The sequence below is a fragment of the Botrytis deweyae genome, assembly GCF_014898535.1.
Source record: "Botrytis deweyae strain B1 chromosome Unknown BDEW_021, whole genome shotgun sequence".
NCBI classification, from domain to species: domain Eukaryota; kingdom Fungi; phylum Ascomycota; class Leotiomycetes; order Helotiales; family Sclerotiniaceae; genus Botrytis; species Botrytis deweyae.
In genome coordinates, this window is record NW_024066228.1 from 564,629 (window position 1) to 583,212 (window position 18,584).

General features: G+C 41.7%; 7 protein-coding genes across 7 annotated transcripts; 4 read left to right on the forward strand and 3 right to left on the reverse strand.

The window, feature by feature from the left end:
• The first annotated feature begins 1,144 nt into the window (after positions 1 to 1,144).
• EAE98_008320 (uncharacterized protein) lies at positions 1,145 to 2,999 on the forward strand. The gene is made up of 5 exons (XM_038955943.1): positions 1,145 to 1,295; positions 1,520 to 1,784; positions 1,837 to 1,919; positions 1,982 to 2,628; positions 2,699 to 2,999. Exons 2-5 carry the CDS (start codon positions 1,562 to 1,564, stop codon positions 2,715 to 2,717), a joined length of 972 nt encoding a protein of 323 aa, XP_038807809.1. The 5' UTR covers positions 1,145 to 1,295; positions 1,520 to 1,561; the 3' UTR covers positions 2,718 to 2,999.
• A 2,004-nt stretch (positions 3,000 to 5,003) lies between these two features.
• EAE98_008321 (uncharacterized protein) lies at positions 5,004 to 6,403 on the forward strand (the record flags this gene model as incomplete). Its single annotated transcript, XM_038955944.1, has 2 exons — positions 5,004 to 5,497; positions 5,551 to 6,403. 2 exons carry the CDS (start codon positions 5,004 to 5,006, stop codon positions 5,720 to 5,722), a joined length of 666 nt encoding a protein of 221 aa, XP_038807810.1. The 3' UTR covers positions 5,723 to 6,403.
• Positions 6,404 to 7,003: 600 nt separating this feature from the next.
• On the forward strand, positions 7,004 to 7,555 carry EAE98_008322 (uncharacterized protein; the record flags this gene model as incomplete). Its single annotated transcript, XM_038955945.1, has 1 exon — positions 7,004 to 7,555. One exon carries the CDS (start codon positions 7,004 to 7,006, stop codon positions 7,553 to 7,555), a length of 552 nt encoding a protein of 183 aa, XP_038807811.1.
• A 563-nt stretch (positions 7,556 to 8,118) lies between these two features.
• On the reverse strand, positions 8,119 to 8,328 carry EAE98_008323 (uncharacterized protein; the record flags this gene model as incomplete). The annotated part of the gene is made up of 1 exon (XM_038955946.1): positions 8,119 to 8,328. One exon carries the CDS (start codon positions 8,326 to 8,328, stop codon positions 8,119 to 8,121), a length of 210 nt encoding a protein of 69 aa, XP_038807812.1.
• Positions 8,329 to 8,443: 115 nt separating this feature from the next.
• EAE98_008324 (uncharacterized protein) lies at positions 8,444 to 9,737 on the reverse strand (the record flags this gene model as incomplete). The annotated part of the gene is made up of 3 exons (XM_038955947.1): positions 8,444 to 8,835; positions 8,877 to 9,373; positions 9,439 to 9,737. The coding sequence occupies 3 exons, from the start codon at positions 9,735 to 9,737 to the stop codon at positions 8,444 to 8,446; spliced, it is 1,188 nt and encodes a 395-aa protein (XP_038807813.1).
• Positions 9,738 to 15,286: 5,549 nt separating this feature from the next.
• Positions 15,287 to 16,087, reverse strand: EAE98_008325 (uncharacterized protein; the record flags this gene model as incomplete). The annotated part of the gene is made up of 3 exons (XM_038955948.1): positions 15,287 to 15,524; positions 15,717 to 15,769; positions 15,920 to 16,087. 3 exons carry the CDS (start codon positions 16,085 to 16,087, stop codon positions 15,287 to 15,289), a joined length of 459 nt encoding a protein of 152 aa, XP_038807814.1.
• Positions 16,088 to 17,757: 1,670 nt separating this feature from the next.
• EAE98_008326 (uncharacterized protein) lies at positions 17,758 to 18,529 on the forward strand (the record flags this gene model as incomplete). Its single annotated transcript, XM_038955949.1, has 3 exons — positions 17,758 to 18,129; positions 18,174 to 18,244; positions 18,361 to 18,529. The coding sequence occupies 3 exons, from the start codon at positions 17,758 to 17,760 to the stop codon at positions 18,527 to 18,529; spliced, it is 612 nt and encodes a 203-aa protein (XP_038807815.1).
• Between the last annotated feature and the right edge of the window lie 55 nt (positions 18,530 to 18,584).

The window sequence follows — 18,584 nt, forward strand, 5'->3', positions numbered from 1 at the left end:
TTGGGTTAGTACGGTTAGGTACTTTATAACTATGAAATTCTCTTGACCTACGCGATTATTACGTATCTTTGTACCGGTAGGTGGGTAGGTATTAGGTGAGACATATGATACAGATACTGGATGATATATATAAAAGCCGGTGATCGTCCTTTTTTCATATTATGACGAATTCAACAAACCTGGAATCGAGTTCTCTTTTTCTAACAAAGTAATATCCCTCTACATCTTGAACAATACCTACAATATCAAATCTCATACAATTCATACACTTCATACAGTTCATCTCAATACGAAACTGCCTACACATCTGTACAAACTCCCGGACGGAAACTAATTGTAAGCGCCGGCTTTGGTAGAAGCCGCTGTCCATTCGATAGAAAGAAAACCTACACCAACAAGATCCGTTCCGGTTGCCAATCGAGCCAAGGTAATAAGGCTGGCTTGACTTGATTAGCTGATCATATGATGGAACACTCACATGACGCTTCAAATTCAAATCCAAGAGATGAAAATCGGAATACTCAGTAACCGCTGCTGAGTTGATCACCGAGGAAAACTGTTCGAAGATATACATATATATATATTCATCTGGATCCCGGTTGTTCGTTTCCGGAATCTCGAAATTGATATGATCTGGGCGGTTGAGTCCAAAATGATAATTACTAGGTAAGAGTAGAGAGCCGACCATTGCTAGCTGACGACTTCTTTCTTTTGAGGCTTGTGCGCGCACTCTAGATCTTTAGAGTGGATGGAATGGTTTCAAGAAATTCCGACTGGTATGAAGATACCCTGATACCCTGTCTTTCTCGGGAAGTACACATAACGCTGCCAGTGACTATTCGATACTTGTCGTCGCAAGTTCTTTGACTGTTTCCTGCCGTGCATACTAGGTAGGTAGATAGATGAGGGCATTCGTCGATTCAAATATCGACTTCGATTTTCATACTTCAAGTTGTAGGAAGTTGTAACATCACCTGCCTACCTAGGTAGATAGATGCCTTACATTTCTCATCTTTCCTAAGGCATCACGAATTCCACACTACACCATATTGAATTTAGCCCCACTGACTTTGAACCTCTTCTTGTCCTCAAAACTTCCAATTCATTCTTTTGATTTCTTCTTCAAAATAATTTCTTACTTCTGCCTCATTTCCCACCATCTCAACAACTCTTCTACCTCTACTTAAATACCCTCTTCTTTCTTCAATCTACAGACATATCAACTTTGCAAGTTTGATTGTGTTGCTTTTCTTAATAATTATCTACATTTAATTCCTTTCTTCTACAAATTAAAGGTACGTTGCAAAAGCTCTCACTACAGAGATCTCTTCTCCAAACCCCTTCCTTTTTTTATGATGAGACACAAGCTGGCACCAGTCAGAGTCGATTTGTACTCATATCTTTGAAGACAATGCTATGGCCTTCGGGCCTCCTTCTGAACAAAAAACCCTTTCATTCACATATTGAAAAATCTTCACATTCATTACAAATGCATGTTGCTGACAGTCAATTTTGGCAGATTCTTTAAATCAACAAAACTTTCAATCAAACTTCAATCAATATGGTTCTTCACAACCCAAACAATTGGCATTGGGTAAACAAAGATGCTTCAACATGGGCAAAACAATGGTTGGAGGATAGCATAAAGGAGGTTAAAGCAGAGGAGGATGGTGTTACTGCTCAATTGGATAAATTGATTAGTATGGATGGAGATGTTGATGTCAATCAACGAAAGGGAAAGGTCATTACCATATTTGATGTCAAGCTCGTTATTGAGTATTCAGGTATGCCCTGTAGTTATAGTCAATATTATGAATTTCTGTCTAATTGGACTAGGCAAAACCAAAGATGATGAATCCGTTAGTGGTACCATCACAGTTCCTGAAGTTGCTCATGATACAGAAGAAAATGAGTATGTTGTATGTTTGAATCGTCTCCTGAATGAACACTTGGGACGAATTGTCTAATGGTGATCTTTTAGTTTGACATAGATATTTATTCCGATGCCAATTCCAAAGCTCCAGTCAAGGATCTTCTTCGTGCAAAGGTCATTCCACAACTTCGAAAACGATTCGCTCAATTGGGTCCTGCTCTTATCACGGAACATGGAAAGGATATTCAACATGCTCCAGATGCAAATCCAGCTGCCAAAATCACAGCCGCAAAGACATATCCTCACAATGCTCCAAGTCAATCTACAAGCACATCTACCAACAAAGGTTCTTCTTTGGTAAACACAACTACTGTTACCGATAACGAAGAATTCAGAGCTCCAGCTTCAGAACTCTATCAAACATTTACCGATCCTTCTCGAATTGCCGCATTCACACGCGCCGCTCCAAAATTATTTGAAGGTGCAAAGAAGGGAGGAAAATTCGAACTTTTTGGAGGAAATGTTTCTGGTGAATACCTTGAACTTGTTGAACCAACAAAAATCGTACAAAGTTGGAGACTTGATCAATGGCCACAAGGACATTTCTCTAGATTAGAGATTAACTTTGATCAAAATGATGTTGATAATGTTACGGTTATGAGAGTTTCTTGGTCTGGTGTTCCAGTTGGTCAAGAAGAAGTTACAAAGAGAAATTGGAGTGAATATTATGTTAGAAGCATCAAGCAGACTTTTGGGTAAGTTTTTTGGGGGGTTTTCTTGGAGGGATTTATACTGCGACGCATGCTAATCCTATTAATAATATAGCTTCGGCACAATTTTGTAGAGGGAATGATGGTTAGAATGGGGAAGTAAGGCGGTGGATGAATAAGGGGCATATACATGGAGAGATGAATGGTTGATGGAAGGCAAGCGAGCGAGCGAGCAACTGAACGAACGAATGAAAGCAAACGAATACCTAGATGAATACTGAAATGAGCTCTTTTTTTATTATGAATGATGGATGGATGGATGAAGGAGGGAAGGGAATTCTTTTAGATCACTATAGATGAATCTACATTGGCGTTGCTACTGTCACTTGCAATGCGCACCAACTTGCTCGTGTATAGAATTATGAGGACCTCCTGAATTTCTATTGATACCTACATTCCGTAGAGCTCATATATCTATTAATGTATGCATGCAGGGAAAGTTAAAAGGGGAGTAAATGACGCTCCGCTGGCCCTCCGGGGGCCACTGCCGTGGGGGCAGACTAGGATTAGAATTAGGACTATGAAGAGTAGAAAATAATGGTTGGGATTCGGAAATAAGGGAAGGATATTCGAAAATCGAGCGTAGCGAGCTAAAGGGGGTTTGGGGGCTTGCCCCCATGAAGAAGGTGGAAGTGGGGGAAAGGAAAGGAAAGGAAAGGAAGGTCGAGTTTGAGAGGCTGGTAGTAGTGGGAGAGAAGGGAAGAGCGGAAAGGAATGATTTCGGGAACTTGGAGGAGAGGAAGATGGTGGTAAGGAAGGGATATTCAAGTTGAATCTTTTGAATTGATGGGTGATGGGTGCTGGGTGCTGGATGCTGGGTGCTGGATGCTGGATGCTGGATGCTGGATGCTGGATGCTGGATGTACTGTGATACTATGGTACTATGGTATCGGAATGAGAGTTTGCGGGGATGCTTAAGATTGTGGGTAGGTGGTAGAGGGTAGTAGGTAGGTAGGTAGTGGTGTAATGTGTTGATGTTGATGTTGACCTTGGTGTTGACCTTGGGGTTGATCTTGGGGTTAAAGTTGCGAGGCGGGGTTTCAAGGGGTGGCAGGGGCTGAGAGGACACAGTGTATTCAAAAGAGCAGAAATGAGGGGTAGGCGTTCAAGAATTTATCTCGAAGAATAGTGACTGGTGAGGAAGAGAAGAGGGAAGACCATCAAGTTATCTGTAGGAGGGAGAGAAACTTAGAAACTCGATGTGAAGAAACTCAATATGTGATGGTTGGAATGGACTTGCGAATTTACTTGTTTCTGGTGCTTGGATATCGTGTTGTGATTAGGTATAAGGAGTAGATCTGTGTGAGTTTGAATCAAATACATATTCGTCAATGATGTTCTTGAGGCATTAGAACAACCATTCGTACCGTACCTACCTGGATAGATGATAGAATGTTATGTAATACACGCTAACCTTTCATACTTGCCGTCCACTTGACTTATTAAGCTACCCCACTGAGCCCACCAACTTTACTGACAGGAAAGATCCCCATATTCTTATTAATCCATCATTTCATAACTACCTATCTTTGATTATCTTGTCTTTCTATCAAAGTTCCAATTCCCCTAGTCATCTCAAAAAGACATACGCATCATTAATGAACTATTCATGCATTCAATCTGTTTAGTTGATGATATCTCAAGGCAGACACAAAAAATGGCACAATCTAAGATCGATAGAAGATACGGGTGGTAATCACTGAGCATAAAGTACCTATCAAGATAGAACGTCTACGACGCCCCGAAGACTTCTCACGAGTAACAGCGAAAGAGGTTGGGCCGGTATGTCACCCATCTAAAACATTCAAGGATACTTATCTTATCAACTTGATGGTCAATTAGGCATTCATCTTTCATTATATGGTTCATCCTCGAGTGTCTCCTAGCTGCCGTCACAGTGAACCCATTAACGTGGCTATGCCCTGCAGTCCCGGCCAATTTGGTACAAAAATATGCTTTTTAAATGCTCCCTAAGGCTGGGTATATGCAAGATGGGACTCAAGCGAGTATTCCAGCCAATAATCTTTGATATATATATGACACTTGCAATAGATCATTGAGATTTAAGGTTGAGTGGCCGAGTTAATCTGTTTGATTTGTGGAAGCGATTTCGAAATTCCCGTATCCAGTTTCATACGCCGCCTTTCATACACGAAGCGCTTTGATAGATACCTTGCTTTTTGTTTACATAAGAGTTGGATACGTGGATTGGAAATCGCATTGTTTTGTTTGCTTATTACTCAAATGTCCTTGATTTCCATGTAGTATTTCTCGTCCATTCTTTTCGTTCGTTCTATACATTCACATTTTCGTCAAACTATAGAATTACAACATCAATAACAAACCCTTCATTTCCAATCATGGGTTCCCCAGATTATTCACCCCTCCCTCGAGAATCCACGGATTCGGATCGATACATTGCCCCAAGTTCAGATGGATATCGAACATCTGAGGAATATTCTCCTCGTACCTCCAAGAGTCGTTCTGTCACCATCAACTATGTCCTTATTCTCCGAATCATGAACCTCGCATTCGGATCAGCCGCTTTCGCACTATTCGTTACCCATGGTTATGAAAAGTATATTGGTGCCGATGTCTTTCTCATGCTCAGTTTGATCTTTAATACCGTTCGAATCCTACATACATTTGTTTCATCAGTCTTTCATGTCACTGTTGAAATTAGTCGTGGTTCATGGCAGAGTAAATTATCTGTTAGACCAAATGGAGCTAAAGCTACAAATGTTGTGGATTTCTTGTTGGCTAGTGGTTTAGCATCTTCAACGATTGGTGGGATGGCGACCAGTTATGAAAATTATCTAGTGGTTGATGGGATTGTAATCGCCTTTTTCGCCATGTAAGTTATCAACAATGTTTTTGGGGATATACTTTTCTAATATTTTCTTTCAGGGCCATACAATACATCATAGCATTACCGGTTCAAAACCAAACTTTTATGCTCAAATTTCACTTCCACAGAGAAAACGATGAGAATCGAGAGGAATTCCCAGGACAAAATGATGCTCATCGAATTATTCTCAGAGACGACGGAAACAGACAAACCCCTGAGAATTTGGTATAATTTCGACTCATTGACATGAAGATCTCGAATATCTATCTACTGGTCCACTGGAAAGCTTATATTGGTTATGACAGACAGCTCTGCTGTTATATCTGTGGTTATTGGGGAAGTATTGATTCATAATGAATCGAATTGACAATTTGTTCTGCACTTCTACCTCGTCGTTCCTTGCGTATTGAAGTAGAGGAGGGAATTTACATACTATCATTTATTTGGCCTCCACTCACATATATCTATCTATCTGACATTCATTCATTCATCTATTCAGTCGTTCATTCATCCGTCTATCCAATTATTTGTTCATCCATCTACATAACAGTACAGGTCTTGAAGTGCCATTCATTCTAACCTGCGCCGTAGGTTAGGGGAACTCTCACCCCATTTTGTTATTTGTGCAGAGATTAAGTTATCGGATTACCAGAGACCTCTTAGTTACCTTATCTTCATCCACTCTGTTGATAATACTTTCCCCCGTTGTCTTCAATTGCTTGCTTCCATAATCGAATACTTCTCATCATTCATCATTTTCTTTTCACATTTTCCTTTCTCACCATCTTGCACACTGTCTGTTTCAATTAAAATAAAAACCAATCCACTCTACCACTCTACCACTATTCATACATGAATTTTTTTGTATCGTAGAACTTAAAAGATTTTCTTTATAACGTTCACACCAGATAGGTAGAATCCAACCTGGAAATTTATCCCCCTTCATATCGCTCCGCTGAAACGTTATCTTCTAGGTACCTAGAGCAAAGCGATGCAGGCACCACGATGCAGGCCTGGTGGAGTGTTTGAAACGTATATGAAATGAGAGTGAGGTCCAATACCAGTAAGTAACGAGTCAATATTTCCCGATGTCCTCTTTGTTGGTTGATTTAATTCATAAATTGTTGCTAGGCAACTCTTGAAACTTTCCAATGCCTCATTTTTCGACCTATTTGGACGAAATGGCTATTATGGATCTAAACAAACCTCTCAGCCTCATGTTACTTCCATGATATGTCGCCAAAATCATCGTTGGATTGGGTCGCCCAGGGGTTACCGTCTAGGCAATATTCCCCTCCGGGTCTCGGTCCAGATTTCTCGACCCCTTTTCTGTACCGAGAAGTGACCATTATATCAGGCAGATGTATAGATTCAAAATACTACCTATATATATCCATCAATCTTTTACCCTGAAAAGTCATAATAAGAAAGATCAGCAGCGCGCACAATTCCATTTTCACAGTAATTCCGAAGTACCTCATTTTCGTCTCTTATATTCTCATTCAAAAAATCATGCCTGGATCCAGATACTCCAGTGTCTCGGGAGCCGACTCTGGCAGCGTAGTAACAGTCACTAGAGATAGCAAAGGGGGGGGTAAAAATATAGAGTATGATTATTCGGAGACCATAAAACCAGACTACAGATTGGATGTTTACGGTGACCGGAATGGACCAGGTGGGGCACGAAGGGGAACAGGAGGTGCTCCGTCTACTGTAGCGCCATCTGATAGCATCAGCAGTTATAAGCCCCCGAAAAATTTGCCATTGGCCAGGAGATCGGACAATGGACGGGATCGATTCAGCGATGCCGGAAGTTCTCAGGGATCGGAAATGACTGCGAGACAGCCAAGCAATACAGGTCGAAGCAGTAGCGGTGGAAGTAGGGTTAGTAGAAGCAGTATAGGTGGAAGTACTAAATATGGTGGAAGTAGCAGTAAATATGGACAATCACTCGCACCAGTACGCGAAGAAGGAGGAGGAGGAGTAGTAGTCAAGGAGACTAGAACACGAAGAGTCGTTGAAGAAATTAAAACGAGAGAATATAGAATTCCTAGTAGGAGGTAGGTGGGGACTCGCATTGCATCACATCATATCGCATCTCATCGCATCCCATCTCATCTCATCGCATCAAAAGATGTATAAATCCGATTTGAAATTTGGAGTCTGAAGTTTGGAGTTTCTGGAGTTTTTAAAGCATGGGAACATTGATAGAAAGCAATTGTTATAGATTCGGTTTGAAATTTCTGGAGTATGGACGGGAATATTGATAGATAGGTAGCAGTTAGTTTGATTTCAAAATAGCATACTTTGATTTTTTTTCATGATTGGTTTTGGCGCAGCATTATTGGAATACTTGACGAGGTTGGAAGTCCTTCACTAACATAACATTCGGTTCTTCAAGCGAAGCGCGAAAGGCCCCCACGGCAGTGGCCTAGCGGAGCGACATCCCTAAGGAACAAGAGGTCTTTACATTAACTACAATCACAATCAATCAAACTTCACGGATGGAACGATAAAAATTAATGTGAACAAATGTTCAATATTTGTATTGGCACAATGGTGATGATATAAGGTCTAGCACGCCAGCCACCCTATGATATCGCTAATTTCAAGAGATATGAGTCAACTTATTGATCATCCTCCAACGCCATACTCCAATGTCCGTCCAAGGACTTTTCCCCAAATATATCGCTATCCTTCACAGAAGAATTCCCATGCACCCTAACCTTACTAAATTCTCTAAATTCAAACAAATCCTTCCCAGAAGACTGCTCAACATTCATTACCGCGTCCGGTTTTGAAATTGTCGACGTCTGTTCCTTGGCCTGTTCCTTCATTATAACTTTAATAGCCCAAGACAACGTTATTAAAGATTCCAAACTCGAAGACTTACCACCGTAACGAAGATCAAACACCTTTGCGCCGTTCATACAATCGCTAGCTGATTGCTGATTAGACGACAACCGCATTGTCTCCAGCGTCGCATCCAGAAGAGGACGCGCCAAGCTGGGACTGCAGGTTAAGAGTCTCCTCAACAATCGAATCCGAAGAGTGTACTTCGGGCGCAGATGGTGTGATCTCGTCTTGGTGAATGAAGTCCGCGAATAAGGCATCGTTAGTGGCGCCGTTGTTGTCAGTAACCAAATTATCAAAGTTATTAGTGAAGGCGTCGACGATAGGACCGATCCGTTCATTAAAGAAAGTTTGATCTGCACCAAGGGAATCAGGATATTCGAGATGACTGGTGAAGTCATCATTTGAACCCATAGTGTACTGACCAAAACCCGTGAAATTAGAATATTCCGAGGGGTACTCATCCAATGCCCTTGTACTTTCGGTTGACACTGCAGGTCGCACAACATTGCAGCAGAATGTTGTGTCATACCGAAAGAACTGGGGTTGAATGAGTCCTCTTCATTTGATTCCATTGAAGGTGGTGGTGGTGAAACGGAAGCTAGATCAACAGTACCAATTGCTGATTGCATAGTGTTGTGACTATCTCTAATTGGTGTCATTGTTGATCCAGATTCTTCCATTCCGAACAATTGTTTTGTAAAGGCGAGTGGGGATTGTCCATCGAAACTTTCTTTTCGACTTGGAGTTGAAGTAACAGATGAAGGGGGAAGGCATGCTGGTGTGATATTTTCGCCAGTCATCCCGGTGACTTCTTCTAGCTTTCGACGAACTTCTTCATATCTAGCTTGCATATCTGCCAATTGTAATTGCAAATCGGTATTTCTACGTTCGATTTGATCTTTTTCTGCTTGAAGATTATCCACTTCTTGTCTCTTTCTTTCCCTCGAGGTTTGAGCGGCTCGACGATTTCGAAGAACTCTTTCGACTCGACGTTGTTCCTTTTCATCTTCTGTCTTTGCTCGTTTTCTGTTGGATGATATTAGCCAATGTTATGAAGCGATGAGTGATGAATGATGAGTGAATTAAATTACCTTGGAGGGAGATTCGTTTTGGGTTCCGGTAATTGTTGCCCCCAAGACTTTCTCTTCTTGACTTGTTTCTTTTCTGGTGCAGGTGTACCAGCAAGACTTCCAGTTAAACCCATATCCTCACCCATATCATCTCCAAACATACTATCGCCATCGAAAGATTGTGGAGTCATAGCTTGTAGTGGCTCCATACTTCCTTCAGTGTGAAATAATGAAGGATATTGTTGGCCAGGTATTGAAGTGAAAGATTCGGCGATGGATTCTGCTGGTGATAACTCAAATTTTAGGTTTGGAGCCGACATCTTTAGTGGAATGATAGTTTGTGTAGGTTGGTTGTATGTGAGGTTGAGGTTGATGTGAATAATGACGACCTCGATCTCGATCTCGACCTTGACCTCGAACTCAAAGTGGATGATGAAACTTAGTTCTTCTCGAGTTCCTGAGTGGATCTCTTATTGATGTTCTATAATGGAGATGGAGAGGAAAAGGGACAATCCAAATGGGTTTATGCACAGAGAATGACTATTGTAGATGTAGGATATTGTGGAGGGAGTCAAATGTGGACAAGCCCATAATGAGGAGGACGGATGGCCCACTTGAGATGGAAGGTATGAGTCAATGGATGGATGCCTTGTGATGCCTTAATTCAGGTCGGCAGACGAATCAGAATTAAGGAATGGAAGCAAAGAATTAAAAGTAAGAAGGTGATGGAAGATTCCAAGCAAGGATAGTTGGAGGAGAGAGAAGAGAGAGAGAGAGAGAGAGAGAGAGATTGGATTGCTTGTGTGAGGGAAATGGGAATATTCGAGGTGGGAGATCTGTCCTCTTTATCAATTGAACACGGTGTTCGGTTAAGGGGTTTATTCAAGATCATTCTAGGAATTCCAGGGACCAATCACATGACATCGTTCATTTACTTGATGGAAGGTCATGATCCCAGAAAGGAATGTTCTCAATAAGATCCATGCTTGATGCAAGAACTTACCGCATTAGGTTTAGGGTGAACAGTCTACGCCAAGTTCACGCCATTTGAATCAATTTAGTAAATGGATGGTACCTTTTTATTATTCTTATTTGTGGGTTCTAGCTTCCCGATTCCAGATTCCATTTTCCAACACATCGTAAAGAGTGGGCAAGGCAAGTGGGTGAGTGAGTGCCACTGAGGGAGTGAGTGGGTGAGTGGGTGGGTGGGCTCAAGCCTTTTTACCTTGCCTTACCGTACAGTAGTCCAAAACCAACTCAACACAGCCTCCATGTCAAATTCCGATGGTTGTGAAATTTGAAGTTTGAAGTATGAAGTATAAAGTGGAAGTTTGAAGTTTGAAGTTATTGATAGAGATTATAATTGAGAATTGATGGTCTATGGTCTATGGTCTATGGTCTATGGTCTATGGTCTATGGTTTATGGTTTATGGTTTATGGTTTATGGTTTACGATGTGGTTTATGGTTCATGGTTCATGATTCATAGTCTATAGGTAGTTCATGCCTCCGATCTTATAGCTCTGGTTCCTACTTGTAGCTCATACGTGTAGCCCATGCTTGTAGCTCATACTTGTAGCTCATACTTGTAGCTCATGCTTTATAGCTCATGCTTCATGGCCCATACTTCATTCACTCTTTGACAGTCGAAATGGAGAAATCTTATGAGAGCTTACCAGTTAGTTACCCGTTACCATTCCTACCGACCAATTACTATTCCTACCTACAATTACTACATGTCCCATGTCTGTAAACATACGTAAGAATGGCGAATCACCCAGGGAGAAAGAAAGAAAGAAAGCAATCGAAGGAAAGATTGATTGATTTGTACACCCTTTTATCCTAAATTTAGATGATTATCCCACAAGAGAAGAAGGCTTGGGAAACTTTACTTGGTTACCTACCCTCGCTCCCTAGTACCTACCTACCTTTCTAGGGTACCTATTCTATCTCTGGCGTACAGAGTAATTATACTTTGGATGACTACCAGGTATTCACTTGTATGTACTTGGCTTATGTAATACTGCTACCGGTCTGGATACGATGAGAATAGTATCTACAATCACAGAATCATCCTTTACTCTTATGCGAATCTATTACGAGCACGTAACCTACCATGATGATAATGATACCTACCGATGATGGTACTTCCCAAAACTCATGTGGAGCTTCTTTGCCTTCGTGTGTATAAGTCTTACCTTCGGTCGTACCTTTGTCGTACTCCTTCTGCCACCTAGAGCGAGATACGTATACGTGACTAATAATCATATCAGAAAGTACGACACATGTTCCATACCCAGCCCAGCCCAGCCCAGCTCAGCTCAGAATACACCATTCGTAAAGAGAGATTTCAAAATGAACCCCTTTATTTCCCTTTATTCAAAATGCAATCAATTTCTTGATGAATAAATTCCCGAATCTTCCAATCTTCCAATCTTCCAATGACCCAAGAAAAATCACTCAAAACCTTCCTCAATAAAGTTTCAACAACAAAAAGATGATCCACCTTTAGTTTCTTTAGCATGTTAGAGAAATCTCTAGGGATGGTGATGTGAGTGAGTGATATTTAAACTTTGGATTCTCAAAGAACGAACGGTCTTTCACAGATGAGAGAAAACTCCGTAGTGATGATACCTGGATTGGTAAACTTTCTCTAATTACCGCATGGAACGAACACACGCAGGTGAAAGAGGATAGAAGGTCTTTGTCAATATCGTATATTATCAAAAAGATTGATATTAAGTTTCATCATTGATCAAACCATACAGGGAAGTTTGATCTTCGGAATCTGGATATCGCTGATAGAGATGATTGATTCGTACACTTGCGACGCGGTTGCCCCTCCTTGTCGATCAGGGGTTTTGGGAATAAACCGTATGGGAGGTAGGGTATGGGATGGTATGATGGAGATCGGTGAGGGGAGACGTGCGAGGGGAGGCGAGGGAACGTGGGTATCAAAGCGAAAAGGGATGGGCTATTCGCAGGAGAAAAAACAGGCGGGATTCGACCACTTCTACGATATAATATCATTCAATTACTTTCCTCCAATATTATATAAAATAAAATTTCGAAATATCACCTAAACAATAAAGAGCTAAATATTCTTTTGATCTTTTTGAATTTATATAAATCATTTTAAAATGATTTATTATTCAATTAAATTAGAAGATTTTAATAAAGATTTAAATTGTCAAATTCCGCCTGTTTTTTCTCCTACGAATAGGATGGGATAGATGGAGATGGTCTGTAGAATTGGAATTGGAATTGGAATTGGAATGAATTGGAATTGGAATTGTTCGAGAACTTTGAATTGGAAACTCGACATTGATATTGGAATTCAAGAATGGGTATGATTTTATTTCTGAGGATATACTCATTTGAGTAATTGAGAGTTTATTCAAATCTGTTCGTACAGTATCGACTAATATCATATCAATGCATCTTAACTTTTATTGGCACAATCTATTACACAATCTATTACTCCCTACCTACTATATCAAACTTCAGCCCCTCAACCTTCTCACTCAGCAATCAGCAATCATTCTACGCCATCCATGGATCTCAGCACATTTCGAACAGAGGCGTAGATACTAAAGAATTGCAAACGACTTTACATCCATGCCATCCATTACTCCCTCCTATCCCTCCAGAAATGCATTCCTTCATCCTTCTCGCCACATCCTCACATCCTCACATCCTCACATCAGAAATAAAATTATTCCACGCCTTCACAATACTACCTTCCATACCACCCTCCGCTTTCCCACTTCTCCGTTGTCGGTCATCTAACCTATTAATTCAATAATTCCGAAGAAGTATTACTCGATGCTGCGGTGCTACTACTACTAAATCGATCACACAATGCGATACCTCCGCAGATAGATCATAGATAGTATCGATTATCCGCTCCGTAGGTTACTCTGTACTTATTTGACTTTTTGTCCCACTAGATCAATCAACCGCTCAATGTCACCCAATCATCTTGACCCAGGTAGGTATCGTATAGTAGGTATCTGATGAAATTGCATTTGATCTTCAACACTCATTTAGCATAATCATCCATCCATCCAAACCATCTCCCTGTGCCCCTCCAAACCAAACCACTCACATGAAGAAATAAACATCACACTACCCCAAATTCCCAGTCCCGTATGCCTGTCAAATGTCAATTACGGTATCCCATCGAATCCAGGAGATACGATATCATACAATACGATGCAACCAATCTCAAAACATCTCTTCCCTCCGGCCCTTTCTACCTCCGGCCCTGCTCCCCTTTTTCCCCATCTTCACATTCATTCTCGTGATACACTTCATTATGCAGAAAGTCGGAATTCTCCATGATTCCTCCGATTCTTCACGCCCGTCTCAATTAACTTTGCCACTCACATCACATCACATCGCATCACAAACCGAGGTACCTACCTAGTAGGTGTAGGTGTAGATATACCTGTCTCCTCACATAGGCTGCATCAGCATGAAGATAATCCCCCTCTACTCACCCCTCACATATTCCCTATATATCCTCGGATAACGTTTCCAGAAAAAGAAGTTGGTTGTACAGTCTACGTCCGGCGCACAATTGTCCTTGCATCGATGTGTGTATGTATATATGTATGTATGCGTGTAGTGTTCCTCACACCTGCATAAATCAATTCCCCCTCTGTACTTCCAGTTTCCAGAACAAGCCTTGCTTCCAGAGTGGTATTGGAGTGGCGCATGTGGCACTTTGATGGCATGGTATGGATGCTATGTGATGATGTTACACTGGAGGGAAGAAATAGATCCTCCGGAGAGAGTACAGTACAGTCAGATTCGATAAATATATCTTGGAGCTCAAAGGGGAAGTTGGATATTCAATGATTGATCAATGTACACTGACTGACTGACTGACTGTATGGACTATAAACTATGATATCCATCCCAACACCAACTCCTAAGCCATCCACCATCTCACAGTGAACGCTACCAGCACAACAAGCTACCAACCTACCACAGGATATAATAATAAGGTTTGAGCAGAATCAAAGTCAAACACATCAAGAAGATCTAGACCCCCTCTCCCCAAAACCAAGTCTCCAAACGCTCCTGCAAAGTTCAAACACGGCATGAATCTCCTGGTCCAACCCCAAACAAGAACAAGAACATGTCCTTGCCGCGCCACCTCTCCGTATTTTTCTCTTTCGCTGTAAAAAATATCGGGGGTTTGCAACGGCGTGGTGATACTTCATCGTGGTGTGTGTTTAGTAAATTTCCTCATCTAAAAGCTGTTTAGGTCATGTGATAGTGACTTAATATCAATAAAAACACATCTTACGAATCACTACAAGGAGTTCCAATGTACGGAGTAAGATTGTATGTGAAACAGATTTTCCTTTTGCAAGCAAGACACACACACACACATATAGTAAGATGGCTCAGATTGCGCAAGACGATGTGATATGATCTTTTTGAAACACTTTGGAACAGTTGTGGCACGAGATTGATCAATTAGAATTTTGGGGGCCAAATACGTATACATTTCTTTTATTCTTTTTATTATTCTTTTATTTATTTATTCATTTATTTATTTCTTCCCCATGTATTTTCATTACCGTTTTACTGTACCCAAGCTCGCTCCCAAGCAAACAATTGGAGGCAACCTTGGAAGTCTTTCTTCTTCCTTTCCTCCCCTTTGCCCCTTTTTTCGAAACACCCCCTCGGACCCCTCCCCCCTCCCCCCTCCACCCACAATATGCAACGCGAAAGTTTCTCCACATGCCGTACTCCCCATCTTCCTGTTCCTTGTCTCGGGCTTGTGAAGGGCTTGTGAAGGGAAGGGAATTAAATTGGTCTTTCACCGCCTACACGGCAATATCCTTCTCTCCCATTCTAATTTCCATCGTCGGCACAAATTACAATACTCCGTACGGAGTATATCCCCTCTATCCTTGCACCTTGAGTCCAACCAACCGGTACTTCCGCCCCGCCACGGATATCCTTCTCGATGTGATTTGTGGGTGGGCCTGGAACAGATTCCGAAGCTCGAGAAGAGAGAGGGGCGGAAGTTGGAATAACCTTACACCGCCCGGCAGTAGGTACACCGCTTCCTTTGTATCTTTTGCTTGGTCTATTCGTTCATTCATTTACGTTGGAATCGAGATCTTGAAGGAGAGTAAGTACTGTGCATGAGAGATGAGATGATATGATATGATGTGATAGGAATTCATGTCTAGTAAACTCCACACTGCCCCTCTGCCCTGCCCCTCCTCAAGAGTCAAGCCCCTCCAGTCCATCCGCATCCCCTACCTCCAAAACATACCTACCGGGTGCTAACCCAACCCAGCCCAATCCAATCCAGCCCAGCCCGCTCTCCTTGTAAAAACAAAACAAACGGTAAACAAATCCAAGCATTCTACAGTAAACTCAAACCAACCTCGACCTTATCCTCACCGCATCATCTGCGTCTATCGCACATACATTGTACATTGTACATTGTACATACATACATACATACATACATACCAGTACCAACCAAGACGCTCTAGCGCATCCCAACCCCACAGATGCCATGTGTTTGCCGCTCCTGCTGCGTAGCCGATACGCTCCACTCTTTCTGCGCGGCGACGGAGTGCCCCTCCAGGCCGGCGTGGCGGACCACGTCAATTGTCTAGACGCGGGCGAGTGTGACATGGCACTCGAGCTGGTTGCGGCTGCATATTCACAAACGGGAGGTATGTAGCTCTCTGCCGCATCTGATAGGTGCTGTGCTCACTGCTCACTCCGTATGTATATGTATATGTATGTACGGTAGATCGCGAGTCGCTCGGCGGCCAAGTCGCTCAGTGGTGGTTGTGAAACCATCGGGATTTTGAGGAACGCATCGCGCGGTTAGAAGTGGCATCGTTAAAGCGGTTGAGGTTTTATCTTTGCTTTTGAGTTGGTGATGATTGGGATGGATTCACGATGTGGCTGGGCTAGGTGCGGTGCAGATGTGGAATGTGAGTTCTGAGTGGTTGCTTATCTGATTGAAATGCATGGGAAAAAGGTTGAGTGTCTTGAATTTGTGAGTACTAAATGTATTCATACCAGGAGATCTTCTTTTCATGTTGCTCAGTTTTGCGCTTCTGATGTCTCGAGATCATGGCTCTAGTCCGAGTAGATTCAAGAACGAGTGTCCTAGTATTCAACATCAAATATCTTCGCGTCATGTGTTGTTTCGATGAGAAATAATTGGTGAGATTTGTCTAGCACAAATTTCTCGAGGAAAAGCGATTCAGTCTTTTCCAGATGATTTCATGATTGGTAGTGATCCGATTGGATTGATCTTGAATTCTTTCTTTTGTTGAGAAACTGTAGTAGAGGACTTGGACATACACTGTGACTCGGAAGTAAAATTCCTCTCCATTAGGAATCCAACTAGTGTACGGTTCTCAGCTTGCCAAATGTCAATTGGCTCATGTACTGTACCTGTCGTTTGTCTTTGCTTTCGTTTATCTTGTGATCACGGGCTGTTTTATGCAAATTTCTCAACTTAATACTTGGGAGTATTATTCTATTTAAGTCTCAATTGTCGTGCGAGGTTTAAGGACTGGACAAGTCAGGAGTGGGGAGTGAAGCGATAAGGGGTGATTGAGGGGTGCGGGGTACCGTTATTTTGATTTGCTTTTCAATGGATATGTCGTCTATTTACAGTCTTCATGTTCAGAATTCAGGGTAAGTAATAGAAACTGAACATCATTAACTTGTTAAAATCTTTAGGGAAGCCCTCTAGATGCGATATCGCGTGAGTCAGAAGCGGTATGAACTACAAGCCGAAATATACTTGAAAGTGATACAACCCTAGGGAGGTTATCGATATCCTGAACATAGTGTTCATAGGAAGCAAAGTGATTTATTTATACTCATGTACCTTCTATTGTCACAAGATTTTGGTCATTGTTCATCTCAACTAACAATCCAATGTTTGTTTTTTCCGGGCACCTAAACGTTGCGGGGACCCTCATATGACCTCTTTTGCGGGAAACATGCAATTAATTGGATAGTTCACCATGGCAACACCTCACTTGCTACAAATTACACACAGCTTCGCAAAATGAAAACAGAGTTTATAGGGTGATGTTAACCCATACGGCAGGCAGATTGTGTGCTGCCGTATAGAAGATGATTCATAACAAAAAAATCTATGGCGTTTTTTCAAGCAAACTTGCACATGTAAAGTTGAACTCAACGATCAATAAAGATATTCATAGCTTGTTACTACGACGCTGAAGAGGAAGAGTATCTATCTGGAGGAAGAATGGTTTGAAAACTTACATTGAATCCTTGTTCATTTCCAAACCGCATCACTCCAGCCAGAGAAGATGTCTTCAAGTGTCATTCTTTGCTGTCTTACGACTAGGATCCCGAGGGGACACTCATCCAACCTCCTTTCTCTCTTTCTTTCGGCCTTGGACGCTCGTCTACGACTCAACAAAGCCTTTCCCCTCCTCGCGGGCGACATACCAAAAAAATCAGAACCAATTATCGAACTCCAAAATATTGAAAAGGATAGTACTACGTCCCCCAGATACCATATTCGTTATTTTCTACTTACAGACGATCTGGAAAAACATAGACCATACATTGAGATGTATCCAGGTGATAGTTTTGGTGAACTAGAAGTTCAAGCTGTGGTTCAATGGAAAAAGGAACAAAAGCAATGGTGGAATATGGATAGTATTACAGATGAAAGAGTGATTTGGAGATGTAGCAGTTGTCAATGTTCATATTTTGTTAGAGTATTGAGAGGAAGCGAAGAATGAATGGTGAAATGAAGGGGGATGAACACTTGGTCAGGGGTATGCATAGGTATGTATTTAACAACTTGTTATATAGCTCAACTAACACCAATACTTTTCCTTCAGTTCGCCAGGGAGTTAATCCTTTCACCACGTCGTCGGCATAAGAAACAATCATTTTCTCAGGGCGTCACTTGACGCAACCCCTCAGTTCACAACTACTGTGATGTTATCACTTGATACTTATAGCTCAGCAATTTATTGGAATGGATCTAAATTGAAGCTTCCATCACGTGTGCTGATGGTTGATGAGCGTGTTGTGAAGGAGGCCGAAAATCTTGAGAGAAGGATGTAATTCTCATAGAGCACATCCAGGAAGACTGTAGCTCTAGCAGCTCTAGTGTATCCAT

Excerpts from the sequence above, each read along its gene's own strand:
- EAE98_008320 (XM_038955943.1), top strand. The coding sequence starts at position 1,562 with ATGGTTCTTCACAACCCAAACAATTGGCATTGGGTAAACAAAGATGCT. Across the intron at positions 1,785-1,836 it reads GCTCGTTATTGAGTATTCAG|GCAAAACCAAAGATGATGAA; the intron begins GTATGCCCTGTA and ends TAATTGGACTAG. Across the intron at positions 1,920-1,981 it reads CAGAAGAAAATGAGTATGTT|TTTGACATAGATATTTATTC; the intron begins GTATGTTTGAAT and ends GTGATCTTTTAG.